The 17,236-nt window shown below is 38.2% G+C and overlaps 1 protein-coding gene across 8 annotated transcripts in view; it reads left to right on the top strand.

Annotated features, from left to right (window-relative positions):
• Positions 1-17,236, top strand: part of LOC117331919 (E3 ubiquitin-protein ligase PDZRN3-B-like) — a 191,628-nt gene that overhangs the window by 121,310 nt on the left and 53,082 nt on the right. For all 8 annotated transcript variants that reach the window (XR_004533694.1, XR_004533693.1, XM_033890899.1 and 5 more), the window contains one exon: positions 7,156-7,382. Coding sequence is in view for 6 of the 8 variants with exons in the window: in XM_033890899.1 (XP_033746790.1) it covers positions 7,156-7,382 (227 nt within the window). In the remaining 2 variants the exon portion in view is untranslated. The remainder of the gene's footprint in view (positions 1-7,155; positions 7,383-17,236) is intronic.

Below are 17,236 nucleotides of genomic sequence, written 5' to 3'. Positions count from 1 at the left end.
GAAATCCAAACTCGGTCTCATTCCATGATGAGGTTTGTTGGAAACTGACAAAAGTTATGTCAAGCATATTATACAATTTACTTGTATTCTTGATAACCCAAACTACATTGATAGTGATTGATTCTTTTTGAGACGTGAAAACTTGAGCATGGGATTATAAAGCTATTTGTGGTGACATCACATCAGAACTGACTGGAGGACATCACTAATGGAATTATATCATCATAGCCCTGAAATGGGGAAAATTCAAGGGAAAATTATTATAATTTTGTCCACAAATCACCATGACAGCATGTTTAACAAAAAGTGACATGACGAAGCTCAAGGCGTTGGGTGTGTGACCATCTTTCTTCACCATCACATTTCCCTTAGTCTGAAATAATGTCAGATTCACCACTTCTACAAAGTGAACTCATAAATAATAATTCTGTTCTCGCTGTAAAGAGGGATATTTAGCTCTATGTCGGACTGCTGTGACATTTGAGGGGGAGGGGTTAGGAGGCCTTTATGTTATGGTCTGAAGGACATTGTCTTATGATGACAGGACAGCACACAGTGCTAATTAAATACTTTATTAACAATAAAAAAATGGTTATAGTTGAGTGATCTTTCAACTGGTCACGTGTGATGAAGTAGCTGGGGTCGGGCCCATGATAAGGTGACCCGTTCATCCTAATGAGGCCCTGGGTTACCTGTCATAGTAGTGAACTCGTCAACCCGTTCATCCTAATGAGGCCCTGGGTTACCTGTCATAGTAGTTAACTCGTCAACCCGTTCATCCTAATGAGGCCCTGATCATAGAAGTGAACTCGTCAACCCTTCATCCTAATGAGACCCTGGGTTACCTGTCATAGTAGTTAACTCGTCAACCCGTTCATCCTAATGGGACCCTGGATTACCTGTCATAGTAGTTAACTCGTCAACCCGTTCATCCTATTGAGGCCCTGGGTTACCTGTCATTGTAGTGAACTCGTCAACCTGTTCATCCTAATGGGACCCTGGGTTACCTGTCATAGTAGTGAACTCCTCAACCCGTTCATCCTAATAAGGAGTGTGACTAAAATCGTTATTTTAAATATTACAAGCTAAACCGTACAGGGCAATAAACAAGGTAATAAATTTGTTTATCATTATTCAAAATCACAAAGTACACATGTAGCTTCATATCCATATCTGTATTTCATGAATGTGTTGTCAATTGCATTTTAATCAAATCATAAAGCTGACCATTTGTAGAATATAAGCAATGTGGTAAAGATAGTATAGATCTATATTTGCTATAAGCTTGATTCAATCTACCCTAATATTATAATTATCATTTAGAAATGACATCTGGGAGAAGTGAAATATGTTTGATGATTCTAGATGGAAATGGCATAATATTTATGTATAATGGGCAGTTCCTGTCTTTGATGTCTCAATGTACCTGCCTTTGGCAGAGGAGACGATTTGTACTGGGCGACCCCAGACTGAATCCGCTGGAGTAGAGGTATCAACTCGCCCTGAGTGGTGGACATAACCAGATTGATGTAATTGAGACATAGTATTGATACCTTTTCAGCTTGTGTGTTATTCCCCACAATCAATTCACTAATATCTTTGTATAGAATTTAGTTAGAGCACATGGAAGTAGACAACGAACCATATTTAATCAACTTTTTTTTACCGCTTTATTTCTCGATTCTACCACAGAATAAGGATATTAGCCTTTGCAAGGCAAAGACTGATGTTCAATCAACATGGTAAGATGTGCAGATCTGTCTTATCATTGGACAGGTTTTATCTGAAGCAATGGGAAACTAAGAGATTGCACTAATTTTTCAAAATAAAAAAACCCAAACAATACTAACATTGTTTCTGTGGTGGAAATACAGATAAAAACTGTTTGCGCCCACTTCCAAGAACAATTATGGCTCTGCCCAAACCAGTATATGAGTACTATACATGCCCGTAGTAGTCATTAACCCTATCTTCCCTGTATATCTTTATATCCCGGAGATAATAAGACATGATACCATCAGATTGACCTCCCACGGACCTAACACAGACACAGCTGTCAGTCTAACTAGTTCTGCATTTTTTTATCTGACCTAGTTTTACATAATCATCCACAATTTTCACCTTATCTGAGACTATTTCTGTATCAATCTCCTATTGTGGGAAATCACAGTTATCACCAATCAGCTGTACTCTTAGGTAATATTAGAATCCTTACTCTCTGCTACAATACACAACAAATAGTCCTCCATTGATTTCAGAAACGTTGACCCATACATGTTTTTTTTTTTCACAAACCCACAATTGGTAGGATAGGCATTGGATATTAGACGATGATGACCTTGACCTTTTAGATATGATAGTTGTATATTGATTTCTACTAGCTACTAATCCAGTTGATGAAGATGTTTTCATGATGTGGACCATAATAAATCATAGATGTTTGATGTTGACATTATTTGGGGTATTTTAGGTTATAAAGAAAACACACTCAACAGTTATGGAAATTCTTAAGCTTTTTTTCTTTTTGTGAATATGTAAAATGAAATATAATATTTTTGCTATTTGTTGTCTTAACTTGTAACCTAAAAATAACAATTATCAAAGCATATTCTCAAAGGGTAATGAGGAACGAGAAAACTGAACAGTTGGCCTTTGAGGGTGGTTGGATTGAGTTGTGGGTTCTGTACCATGATGTACACAACAATTGCACTAGACAGTTGCCTTTGAGGATGTTTAGGTTAGGTTGTAGGTTACATTGACCATGTAGATCATGTTTAAACTAAAGAGGTACGTAAGTGTTGAAGTTGTTTGGATTAGTTTGTTGTTATAGGTAACCTTGACCATCAAGAGGACATTTGCACTAGACAGTTGCCCTTTGAGGATGTTTGGATTTAGTAGTCTTTAATGTGTGAACCCTTGACCTATGGAGAAGTTATGCTGATTTGTATTACAACTGTAGATTACTGCATGATGTTTCAATTAATTTGGGGTTCCCCTTCTCCAGTCATCTCTATTCTCCCATCTTCATACCTTTAGTATATATGTCTCCGAGGCTCTGTCCTTTTCTCCAGTCTAGTTGGGGAAGGTGTTCCAGACAGAAGGTGGCTGAGGGGTGTGTAACACATTCCATTCCTTGTACAATACATTATTCTGATGTAGAACTAAACTATTCCGACATCATCGTATGGTCTTATTTTCTGTCTACGCTAGATATATGGTCTTTAAATGTTGTGGGTACTTTAAGCAATGTATGAGTAGATGATGGTGGAGCTGGAGATCTACAGAGACCTAGCTAGCAGCTGTAATTGTGGCTGATTTAAGGAGATTGAAATCAAATCAATCAAATAAGTTTTTTTTTTTAAATCCCACCAAGCAAATGGGGTAGACATGTGCACATGTCCTTACAGTTCTTACATGTGTACATCTGTGTACCCATCCCTATATTCTGTAGTGTACATCTGTGTACCCATCCCTATATTCTGTAGTGTACATCTGTGTACCCATCCCTATGTTCTGTAGTGTACATCTGTGTACCCATCCCTATGTTCTGTAGTGTACAGCTGTGTACCCATCCCTATATTCTGTAGTGTACATCTGTGTACCCATCCCTATGTTCTGTAGTGTACATCTGTGTACCCATCCCTATGTTCTGTAGTGTACATCTGTGTACCCATCCCTATGTTCTGTAGTGTACATCTGTGTACCCATCCCTATGTTCTGTAGTGTACATCTGTGTACCCATCCCTATATTCTGTAGTGTACATCTGTGTACCCATCCCTATGTTCTGTAGTGTACATCTGTGTACCCATCCCTATATTCTGTAGTGTACATCTGTTCACCCATCCCTATGTTCTGTAGTGTACATCTGTGTACCCATCCCTATGTTCTGTAGTGTACATCTATGTACCCATCCCTATGTTCTGTAGTGTACATCTGTGTACCCATCCCTATGTTCTGTAGTGTACATCTGTGTATCCATCCCTATGTTCTGTAGTGTACATCTGTGTACCCATCCCTATGTTCTGTAGTGTACATCTGTGTATACATCCCTATGTTTTGTAGTGTACATCTGTGTACCCATCCCTATGTTCTGTAGTGTACATCTGTGTATACATCCCTATGTTTTGTAGTGTACATCTGTGTACCCATCCCTATATTCTGTAGTGTACATCTGTGTACCCATCCCTATGTTCTGAAGTGTACATCTGTGTACCCATCCCTATGTTCTGTAGTATACATCTGTGTACCCATCCCTATATTCTGTAGTGTACATCTGTGTACCCATCCCTATGTTCTGTAGTGTACATCTGTGTACCCATCCCTATATTCTGTAGTGTACATCTGTGTAACCATCCCTATGTTCTGTAGTGTACATCTATGTACCAATCCCTATGTTCTGTAGTGTACATCTGTGTACCAATCCCTATGTTCTGTAGTGTACATCTGTGTACCCATCCCTATGTTCTGTAGTGTACATCTGTGTACCCATCCCTATATTCTGTAGTGTACATCTGTGTACCCATCCCTATGTTCTGAAGTGTACATCTGTGTACCCATCCCTATGTTCTGTAGTATACATCTGTGTACCCATCCCTATATTCTGTAGTGTACATCTGTGTACCCATCCCTATGTTCTGTAGTGTACATCTGTGTACCCATCCCTATATTCTGTAGTGTACATCTGTGTAACCATCCCTATGTTCTGTAGTGTACATCTATGTACCAATCCCTATGTTCTGTAGTGTACATCTGTGTACCAATCCCTATGTTCTGTAGTGTACATCTGTGTATACATCCCTATGTTTTGTAGTGTACATCTGTGTACCCATCCCTATATTCTGTAGTGTACATCTGTGTACCCATCCCTATGTTCTGAAGTGTACATCTGTGTACCCATCCCTATGTTCTGTAGTATACATCTGTGTACCCATCCCTATATTCTGTAGTGTACATCTGTGTACCCATCCCTATGTTCTGTAGTGTACATCTGTGTACCCATCCCTATATTCTGTAGTGTACATCTGTGTAACCATCCCTATGTTCTGTAGTGTACATCTATGTACCAATCCCTATGTTCTGTAGTGTACATCTGTGTACCAATCCCTATGTTCTGTAGTGTACATCTGTGTACCCATCCCTATGTTCTGTAGTGTACATCTGTGTACCAATCCCTATGTTCTGTAGTGTACATCTGTGTACCAATCCCTATGTTCTGTAGTGTACATCTGTGTACCCATCCCTATGTTCTGTAGTGTACATCTGTGTACCCATCCCTATGTTCTGTAGTGTACATCTGTGTACCCATCCCTATGCTCCATAAACTAGGATTTTATGAATTTCAATTTAGACATTTTCAAGAGATTTTTTTGTTATTCAATTATGAAAAAGGCTGTTTACAAATATATATATCTGACCTGCAGAGATGACCTTGACCTTGTTTTAGTAGTTTAGGACGTTTGATGCCAGCACCTGTTGTGTACTTTTGATCTCTGTCTGGTACATAAAGTCTGCACTAGTGATCCTCTGTGGCACTGGAGTAAGAAATGATACCATCATCATGAACCCTTTGTAGTTCTGTGTAATCCATAGATTTGACACCCCACCCAAACTAATTGATTATAATAATTGACAGTTTTTACAAAAAAAACTTTAATATGATTAGAACATTGGGAGTGATTTTGTAATTGATAACAAAAAAAAATTTATACTTCACATTGCTTCCATTGTTTATTTTTTCTTTATTCGATCAAGCAAATAATTTCATCAGTTCAAGTGTAAATGATTACAGTCATTGAAATGGAATTGAAAGGTAGAATGTCCATTAACAACAAAAAGGATAGTTTTTAAATTCCACTTGTTTTCTGATGTAGATTGTCACATGCTGACAAGATAAATAGGACTTGTTTTAATTGGAGAGGAAAGTTAAAAGCATTCAATTGTAATTTCCCAATGGGTAGTTGTTTAATTGTTACTGATCGCAGATCTGATATAAAATTGAATACGTTGATGTGTGTGTGCACTGCGTTGAGGAAACGTTTGTTGGTATTGGTTAAATTTTATTAAAATCAAAGCAAGAGAATCATAATATACCATAATCAGCTGTCCATTCAAGTATGGTATAAGTGAGGCACAGTTGTGGGATAATGTGGATGACCCACACAAAAGAGAAATTTTGATGAGACTTGTATGGATATTAACAACCCATCTGATAATAAGCCAATTCATCTCCTCCTTGATGGAGGGCTACAGACTTGGAACAAGATAAAATATTTATACAGAAAGTGAAATTCGCTTGTGTAATAACTTGTACATTGTCCTAAATGAGTAATCGGCTGGTTGTCGAGGTGATGCATGCAGAGCTATTGATTGACAGGGTCAGGTTACAGGTAGGGAAAGGATGTTGGTGGAGCCTATAGTCATCTCCAGTTCAGCCAAAGGAGGACAAAAGGTCGTGCTTGATTGGAGAAGTATTTCAGTTACTCACTACCACACTCCCATGTGGCAATAAAAAAATGGAAAAACAGCGATGGTGTCAATTGATAATCATAATTAATTAATTTCACACTTTGTGGAGGTGCAGTTAATACATTGAGAATGGATTTATTCTGATTAATAGACACTAGTGTTTGCTACTATTTCTGGGTCTGTTTTCCAGGTAGATGGTTTTTAGTTTTTTTTTTTCTCCATTGTTTGATACATAAACATGAAGCCAAGTCAGCATCTGGATAATGCTCCAAGGAATTTGTAACTGAGGTTCAGTTTGCTTGAATACCTTTACAGCAGAAAAAGTGCAAACATGCGTTTTCTGGTGTGGAATTTGTGTAATGAGCTAAGAAATGAAAGATGATATATTTCACTATTGCCAGTGTACAGGTGTGCAGTTTAAGCCTGTCCTTCCATGGGGTACAACTGATTAACTTTATTTGTGAGCATTTTCCTTAATAGTGTTTTGGTCGTATTGTACCACCTTGTAAACATTTTGGATATTAATTTTCCTTATTTCTTGTGTTTTACAGGTAAAAATTTTGGATATTAATTTTACTTATTTCTTGTGTTTTACAGGTAAAAATTTTGGATATTAATTTCCCTTATTTCTAGTGTTTTACAGGTAAAAATTTTGGATATTAATTTTCCTTATTTCTTGTGCTTTACAGGTAAATGGTCAGGATTTATCCAAGTCATCACACGAAGAAGCTGTCGAGGCGTTCCGCACGGCACAAGAACCCATTGTGGTTGAGGTTCTACGCAGGGTCAACAAAAATAAAATGAAAAATAGATCTCCAACCATGGTATCCATAGGAACGCAAACAGAGGAAGAAATTTATGGATTTAATCGTCCACCCACACCGCCACCTCCAATCTTTCCATTCCCAACCAGTGGGTAAGTGAGCTCTTTGATTCTAAGAAAAACTTTGTAAGGTGATGTTGGTATATAGCAAGATAAGTTTTGTTTCTATGGTTTTTGTGAATGTTTCCCCCTGCTATAAATCGGATGAATACATTTGATTGCCAATAGAAGGTTAAAAAATGTAAATAAAAACTCTTTAAATTCACATCTAAAGTCTTATAGAAAGCCTTGGCCAATTTACCAGCAGGCTGTTCCAGGGAGACTTTATCGGCAGATAAACAGGATATTATTACAGACTATCAAATCTGATAGGAAATTAAACTTAAGTAAATTAAAACGTTTGGGTATATAACCAGCCAATAGGCCTGATGCTGTACAATTAAGTTGATATCTGATTAGCTCCATTGATAAGATTGTAAGAGCCTGGAAAACCAAGTGCACAACTGGCATGATCAGGTGCAGGAAGAGCATGTTAGGGAACCTAACCTGGGGGATTCTTCCTCATACCCATGCTGACATGTGCTCTAACACTCTCCGTCAGTCTTATAGCCAACTTAAATCTATAATTTTGGCAAAACATCCAACGAACATGGACATTGCTTTCAAATATTTTTATTATGGCTATGAGAATCTGTCTATGGATTTATGTATTTGTGTGAAGTCATGCATTCTGTGAAGAAGATTTATATAATTAGAGATTGGAAGCCAGTGTTTGTATGCTAACCAGGTTTGTTAGTGTTGAGAGAAGAGATAGCAGGGATCATGTATAAGATAGGGGCTGACCCATACAAATCTACAACAATATGTCATGTCTAGGAGTCATTCAACTTCCTCTCCACTATTTAACATTTGTTTCTGATATTTTCCTCCAAGTACCCAATCGGTTTTCTGCCCTGTTTCTACCTTGGTTTACGAGCCGTTGGTGTGACCAGGACATGCTGACTTATTATCGGCTGACAACATCTGGTCTTTTGACAGCTAGCCCTCCTCCTTAGACAGGTATCTGGTTCCCCAAAACTATGTCTTTTCTGTCTCCTACAAATACATTTCATACATTTCAAAACCCCTCCTGTCTGTTTTACCGACATCTTTGTCTAGATCCTCATGGTTGGTTTCTCCTGGCCAGCGTGATTAACCATTGGAACCTTCAGATTTCACGTAACACACATTGTACAACATCTCTAGGTGGCTAATGTCATCATTGTGTCAAAAAACTTACGCTTCATTTATTGTTTGGTGAATCGTATATGTAGTATTTGCATTGCATAAATTTTAACGCCTATTTTGGTTTTGGACATGATTGCATTAAGTAGGAATTTTTTTTTTAAGTTTTTTTTTTTTTGATATTTGCATTGTGAATTTTTTCATCACCGATTTATTTTTGGACATGTTCTCCAGAAGACTTTTGTCTTATTGGCCAGCTGAAGTCTAACACTTGCCGTCTAATCCAGTGTTTTCTGGTAGGTCAATCATTCAGTGCACTGAAAAAATCATTGTTTGCTAGCAACTGCTTGCTAGGTTTTTCACCAAAGCCGTTTTGTAAATTATAATCAGCTGTAATATTAATAGCACTTCATTTCCTTGGCAAAATAAAAACTCTTCATTTTGTGTGATACCCTCAGATGATAAACTGCTGTGTATATGCGAGTGTTTATCTCATCGGTAACGTGTTTGCTGAACTGACAAGTTTCAAATACATTTATGACGATATTTTGAGAGTTATTAGCATGGCCACTTATCAAATCGACTACTTCCTTATACTAAGAACTCATTATATTCCCGTTACTCCTAGTTCTAATGTATTGCAGTTTTTCTCCGAGTTCCAAAAATACGGAAACGGTAAGGGGTACAGCAGCTGCCTCTGAGATAAACAAGACAGTTACACCAGGCAAACCTCCACATCAGCAGGCAGCGTAAAAAGTCCACATTCAAAACACAACTATTCCATCACTTGAGATACAAAGTACTGACCCAGTATGGATGATTCAACACTACTATCTTCAGTGTTGTCTTGTAATACTCAACCTTCTGTTGGAATTTATGGCCATTTCTGTAATCTGTGATGGTTATACAGATAGTATTTCAATTAATTGTTGATTAAAATGGCTTAGTGAGCTGATATAAAGTTAAGTGTACATCTGATACTTTAAAATATTTTTCATACTCTTACGACTTTTCATTTTGACTGATCAGTAACCAATTAAACATTATATTGCTATGAAACAACTGATAAATGAGATATAGGATTTCAAAATCATCAGACTAACGTGTTACCAATCAATTGTAAGTCAATTATCAGTACAATGGTAAAATTTCAACCTAAATATTTTCTTATTCAGTGATAAAGATTAGATAGTGTTATTTTACGATGTTACTTCCGACAGATTACGACTGTTTTCTCTGCACTTTCTGCCTATCTGACGATGAATTAGTATATCACATTCTGGTAGACATAAGTCTTTCTGAACCAGGAATGTTAGTGGGAGGAAATCGTATCATTTACACCAAGTTTGGGCTCTCATCTGTAAATAGTCCATGCTTACGGGTGCAGGTGCTTATAGAAACCACAGTTTCGCTAACTTGTAGATCTTCAGTTGCTGATAAGGTAAAAATATAATGTAAATTAATATCTTGTCTTTCCCAAGTAGGAGTAGAATAAAAAGCTTTGGAACATTCCTTCGGAGGTTGTGTTTTGGATGTCTTAAGAGGCACCAGACACACGCAACACATGTAACATGTATCTATAAAAAAATTTTTATCGCATAATCACATCGTCACAACTGCATTGAACTTCTGGGTATTCTGAACGAGCTGGAAATGATCCTGATGCCTTACCGACAACACATGCAAACGTGCAGATGCCATTGTGGTTGAAACGGTTGAATGATTAAGTGCACGATAAAACGTATTGTGGATTCAAACTGATGAAACACTCATCCGTATAGCCTTGAGGCATACAAAAATGTAATACTTTGCCAGATTTTTGTGCAATACAAGTTCAGTTCTGAGTTGGGGTGTATACTCAGAAGGCTATTTAGCCAAAAACCACCCTAGATTCCTCCCCAAACTACATCTCTTCTTTAAAAGACTGCATTCTCAGGGATGCCAGGATCAATGACTTTGGCAGAATGGATTGTTGTACAGAACGCCTTTGTTTGTGTGAGTGAACAAGTGTGCGTGTAGCTATGAAAGAGTCTATTCTTTAGAGTATTAAATATTTTATATTTCCTGATCAGGGTAGATTGTAATCAAGGGTGTAAGCTTGTGGAAGTGAGTTCCTACACAGAGAGTTGTCATAAGGTAGTCCTGTAAATCGCCTTCCAAAGGAAGTGTTAGACTTAGGTATGTATAATCATGATACTGTCACAGGGACCTTCTTTTGATGAAGCTTTCCTCCGATTACTCTTACTCTTAGAACTGCTCTCTCTGGATTAATTATTTATCACATAATTCTCATTGGTGGAGATAAGTTAATCCATAGTACACAAACCTGACAGCCCCGCTGGCCATAAACCACATACTTCTGGTGCATAAACCACTAATCTAGCCCCTTTTACTGATGGACAAACCAGTCCATAAACCACCAATCTAGCCCCTATTGCTGATGGACAAACCAGTCCACAAACCACCAGTCTAGCCCCTACTAGTCTTTTGGACAAACCAGTCAATCAACCTCAAATTTAGCCCCTATTTCTGGTGGACAAACCAGTCTATAAAGCACTAATCTTCTAGTACCTACTACTGTAGGACAAACTTGTCCATAAACCTCAAATTTAGCCCCTATTTCTGGTGGACAAACCAGTCTATAAAGCACTAATCTTCTAGTACCTACTACTGTAGGACAAACTTGTCCATAAACCTCAAATTTAGCCCCTATTTCTGGTGGACAAACCAGTCTATACAGCACTAATCTAGCCCCTACTACTCATGGACAAACCAGATTATAAACCTCAAATTTAGCCCTTACTATGATGGACAATCCTGTCCATAAACCTTAAATATAGGCCCTAGCTACTACAGGTGGACAAAGCTGTCTATAAACCTCAAATTTAGCCCCTATTACTGGTGGACAAACCAGTCAATAAACTACTAATCTTCTAGTCCCTACTACTGTAGGACAAACTTGTTAAACCTCAAATTTAGCCCCTACTACTGGTAGACAAACCAGTCCAAAAACTACTAATCTAGCCCTACTACTGGTGGACAAACCAGTCCATAAACTACTAATCTAGCCCTACTACTACTGGTGGACAAACCAGTCCATAAACCTAAAACTAATCATCAATTTAGCTCGTACTGCTGGTGGATAAATCAGTCAATCACTGATACATGGTCCCTATTGGACAAATCAGTTGATCAGCCATCAGTGTAGTACCAAAGACTATTGCTATCTCTAGTTACTGTTGGAGAAACCAAAGAATGATTTCTCTTTTCTTATTGTTGTGTGTGAGATATTACCAAGGTAGTTTACTCCAGGCTTGCAGTTCTAGTTACAATGGATGACAAATGTTCAGGGAAACAAGGGAGCTTACTCTTCATCTTCTTGAACCAAATAAAAAAGATAAGATGAAATAAATCTCCTGTGGTTACAAGTTCATGATTCTCATGAAAGTGAAACAAGTAAAAAATTTGTGGTAGGTATCTGAAAAAAATAGGATATTAAAACACAGAAACTAGATAAGTAGTGGCAGAGGGAAAGCTGAACTGTATCACTCCCAATTACTGGTGATCGCCAGCAAAGATACTCCCCTTTTGATCTTAGTGTAAATGAACATAAAAAATCTCAGAATTTTCGTCTTCAAACACCAGATTTTGTGGGAGTTGCCAGGTACCTACACCGGCAGCCATTTTATCTGGCCTAGCTGACAATTGTTTTGCACTAAAGTGGAATCGTTATGCTTCATTAAAACGATAGGGCCTGTTGGAGTTTACTGACAGAGGGCCAGAAACCAATGAGAGGACAATACTACTTGTGTGTGGCTGTGTCATAAAAGGTTTTAATCAACACTTTAAGATTGATAAAAGTAGAATTAATAAGTAAATGTTTTCTGAATTGAGACCTTTAGAGGCTAGTTTTTTTTCCTGTATCCTGGTGGCTGTATAGTTACTGATGTTTTAGCCCCTACAACAAATTTTTATGAAACGTTGGGATTTATTTTTCATCATCAGACTTTTCTCATAGTTACACATGCCCCTTCAATGATTTTCTTGTCCAAGGTAGTGCCGTAAACATACTTAGTTTAGTGCATAATCAAATTTAAACAGATCAGCGTGATGATGAATTGGTGTACAGGACAATAATTGTCTTAGAAATGGCCTGCAGAATCTGCAATAAGTGCAATCATAATATAGCGGAATGCCCTCAGCTAGGAAATTGTGAAAATAGAAATATCACAAAAACATGCATGTTTACAGTACTCATTTCTTTGTCATACATACTCAGTTGCTTTATTAGATATATATACTTCCTAATTATTTTCATTTCTGAACTTTTGCTAGTATCGAGTTGTGACCATTTGAATAATTTCCTTTGTAGTGGAGGTACATGTGTTAAGTTTGGTTTACAATTCTAGTTTGTTCCAAGTTACATTGTAATTATACATAATCAGAATTACATTGAACGAACATTTTTGGAATTTGCCCATTGGGATTCCAATCAGCTGTTTTGTTAATGACTCTGTTTTGTTCATTACAAAAATGTCCAATTGGAGTAGAAAGTGTGTATGGATCGAGTTTGCCCAAGAGTAACAACCCTTGTAAAAACTTATAGCGATGTCATACTTAATAATAAGTTACTTGAAAGGAACTTCATATTGATTTCATCTCTAAGACTTAATTATGGAATTTGGCTTTGTATCAACAGTTTTTAAGCAAGGCTAGTTAAAGATATTATAAATGTTTAGGTTAGGTAAGATATGGGTCATATTTCTGTACATGAAATAGACCAGTCTGCCACATATTCTAGATTTTTGGCAACTCGTACCAGGACGTAACATAGGGTATATAATTATGACTGAAGGTAGAGTGAGTGAGGGTAGTATAAAGACAGAAGGATGAGGCACTCTTTGTTTGTACTTTTCCAGGATTGTGTTGAAAGCCACATCCCCTAAAACAGCTGCTTATTCACTTCCAGTACTACCAACTTTTCTTCGTGATTAAAATCGCGATTGTGTATGTAAGGAAAGATAAACTGGCATCTTAAAATAAATGGCTTGATACATATTTGATATGTTGAAGGTAGACTGGTATTCCTTTGATAAAGCAGCCTCTAATTATTTTGACAAAATAAACGTGATGGGTTGTGATGATGTAGACCATAGTAATGTACCCATGGCTTCCTGTTCCCAAAGTCTCAGGTCTCTTTTGAATGAAAAAGTACACAAACCTTGCACCAGGAAAGCATTCTCTATACAACCGCAGAAATAAGATATTGTTTTTTCTTTTGATTTGATCTCTTATGTTTTTGCAGGGTATCGTTTCCTACTACTCTCGCCTAGTCACTGAAGTGTTTCCTCTAATCCTGCTAAGAGTCATCATAAAAATTGAAGTGGTTTTTGTGGAGTGAGAGCAACTGACTCTTAAAAACAATTCATTCTTGTCATCTTTCACATGTCATTATTGATTTTAATTCCAAATGATAAATACATTCCATTTCAAATTGAAATCTAAAACAGTGCTAATTGATCTGGATAGGGATAGATTAAATCTTGAGAAGCCAGTCGATGTTGATCAATTTAGCACGGTGTGTCATATAGCAAAGTTTTATAGCTGGAAGAAAATAACTTCATCACTGTACCCAGTTTGTCTACCAATGACAGTATGTGTCATCTGATGGTCCTCCATACCCAGTCAGTCTACCAATGACAGTATGTGTCATCTGATGGTCCTCCATACCCAGTCTGTCTACCAATGATAGTGTGTGTCATCTGATGTCCTCCATACCCAGTCAGTCTACCAATGACAGTTTGTGTCATCTGATGGTCCTCCATACCCAGTCAGTCTACCAATGACAGTTTGTGTCATCTGATGGTCCTCCATACCCAGTCTGTCTACCAATGATAGTGTGTGTCATCTGATGTCCTCCATACCCAGTCAGTCTACCAATGACAGTTTGTGTCATCTGATGGTCCTCCATACCCAGTCTGTCTACCAATGATAGTGTGTGTCATCTGATGTCCTCCATACCCAGTCAGTCTACCAATGATAGTGTGTGTCATCTGATGGTCCTCCATACCCAGTCTGTCTACCAATGACAGTGTGTGTCATCTGATGGTCCTCCATACCCAGTCTGTCTACCAATGACAGTGTGTGTCATCTAATGGCCCTCCATACCCAGTCTATCTACCAATGACAGTGTGTGTCATCTGATGGTCCTCCATACCCAGTCAGTCTACCAATGACAGTGTGTGTCATCTGATGGTCCTCCATACCCAGTCAGTCTACCAATGACAGTGTGTGTCATCTAATGGTCTTCCATACCCAGTCTGTCTACCAATGACAGTGTGTGTCATCTGATGGTCCTCCATACCCAGTCAGTCTACCAATGACAGTGTGTGTCATCTAATGGTCCTCCATACCCAGTCAGTCTACCAATGACAGTGTGTGTCATCTGATGGTCCTCCATACCCAGTCTGTCTACCAATGACAGTGTGTGTCATCTGATGGTCCTCCATACCCAGTCAGTCTACCAATGACAGTGTGTGTCATCTGATGGCCCTCCATACCCAGTCTATCTACCAATGACAGTGTGTGTCATCTAATGGTCCTCCATACCCAGTCAGTCTACCAATGACAGTGTGTGTCATCTGATGGTCCTCCATACCCAGTCAGTCTACCAATGACAGTGTGTGTCATCTGATGGTCCTCCATACCCAGTCAGTCTACCAATGACAGTGTGTGTCATCTGATGGTCCTCCATACCCAGTCAGTCTACCAATGACAGTTTGTGTCATCTAATGGTCCTCCATACCCAGTCTGTCTACCAATGACAGTGTGTGTCATCTAATGGCCCTCCATACCCAGTCAGTCTACCAATGACAGTTTGTGTCATCTAATGGTCCTCCATACCCAGTCAGTCTACCAATGACAGTGTGTGTCATCCAATGGTCCTCCATACCCAGTCAGTCTACCAATGACAGTGTGTGTCATCTGATGGTCCTCCATACCCAGTGTGTCTACCAATGACAGTGTGTGTCATCTGATGGTCCTCCATACCCAGTGTGTCTACCAATGACAGTGTGTGTCATCTAATGGCCCTCCATACCCAGTCAGTCTACCAATGACAGTGTGTGTCATCTGATGGTCCTCCATACCCAGTCTGTCTACCAATGACAGTGTGTGTCATCTAATGGTCCTCCATACCCAGTCAGTCAGTGACTAACATGTCTGATGTATACGCTATGCCTGTGGTTTTTTGCTGCATTTGTCTAATATCCAATCAATTATGTCGTATTATAAAGTTATAAAAAGGCGTGCCCTAGTTATGTTATTACACCCCCCTTTCACTGGGAGTCATTTTTGGCATGGCAGAAAAACATAGACAGCATAGCAGTATGTATTTCAAAAGAAAACAGAATTAGCCTCACTAATTGACTAGGACAGGTATGAATTATGGGCCCACAGGTTTTCTCACCTGGCACACTGAGGCATCATTCATTGTGGAGTATTTATGTAAGAAAAATTTGTTTTCATCTACAAGTAAAGAGTGTAGAGGCTAATTAAATCCACATGGAGGGGGAGGTTACAGTGTAAAAGGGAGGGGGAGAAAGTGGGAGGGGTAACAACTGGAATGAAAACATATTAATTTTGCCTTCCTGGTTAGCTGATGTGGAGAGAATCACAACCATCCATAGTCTGTGATCTGGTCGAGAGGAAGGAATCCACTATGTGGCTTCCTCTCCAGTCATTGGTTGCCATGACGATGCTGAGATTAACAGACACATATGCTGGTGCAGTCAGACTCTTGTAAGATAATATATTTTTTCCGTCATAGTAAGAATATTTTAGCATTATCTTTCACATTTCTTATACTTTATTTTTATGATCTACAAATGCAGAATTCTTCAAGGAAGATTGTAAAAAATGGTCTGCCATTGGAAGTATGGTATAATACTCTGGATATACAAATGACCACATACTTAATGCATCAATAGTGAGGGGTGAGGTAACCTCTGATCGGGAGTTCCTTTATACATGTTTTCTTTATGCATTCACAGAAACAGAAAACACATCTGTCTAGAGATAAACATTGAACTAGTTGGAGAGGATGGCTCCTCAAGTGTTTCCACATCTGGGTGTGGAGGTCTTCTACACCTGTAGTCCCATCCTAAATATTAACTTCTCATCTACTTCTACTCCAAGGGTTGTAAAGAGTACACCATAGTCTAAACTATGCCAGGAACTAAATTTGCCATGGTTTGAAAATATGCTAACGTTTATGATAGCTGTTTTTATTACAATTCATCATTATTTGATCAATGTTTTATCAACAGATTTGATTTAAATATCACAGATAATTTTTTTTTTATTTGCAACACTTCACTTTAATACCTGTCAAATTCAGTTATTTGGTCCATTATAAAGGTATTGATTGGACCTGTCTTATCCCATTCCTAATTTAACCTGTATTTTGTTTACATTATTGAAAAATAATGCCGAAACAAGTTCCCACGTCCCAGATATCACTTAAAGACATCCCAGATATCACAGGAGGTTTAAAGACAAAGACACAGTAAGACACAGTCGTACTAACTCCAGAAATATCTACCAATTGCAGTAGATATTTAGGTCAGCTACCCAGAGTTAGGGGCCATTCACCTTCATGACTGGTTGGTTTCCTTTGATGTTGGTATGGTTAGGTCTGCTATTTTATCTTCACCAGAACAATC

The sequence above is a fragment of the Pecten maximus genome, chromosome 7 (genome assembly GCF_902652985.1).
Source record: "Pecten maximus chromosome 7, xPecMax1.1, whole genome shotgun sequence".
In the NCBI taxonomy this organism is placed as follows: domain Eukaryota; kingdom Metazoa; phylum Mollusca; class Bivalvia; order Pectinida; family Pectinidae; genus Pecten; species Pecten maximus.
The sequence above is the reverse complement of the archived record's forward strand: the minus strand, read 5'-3'. Positions and strand labels throughout refer to the sequence as shown.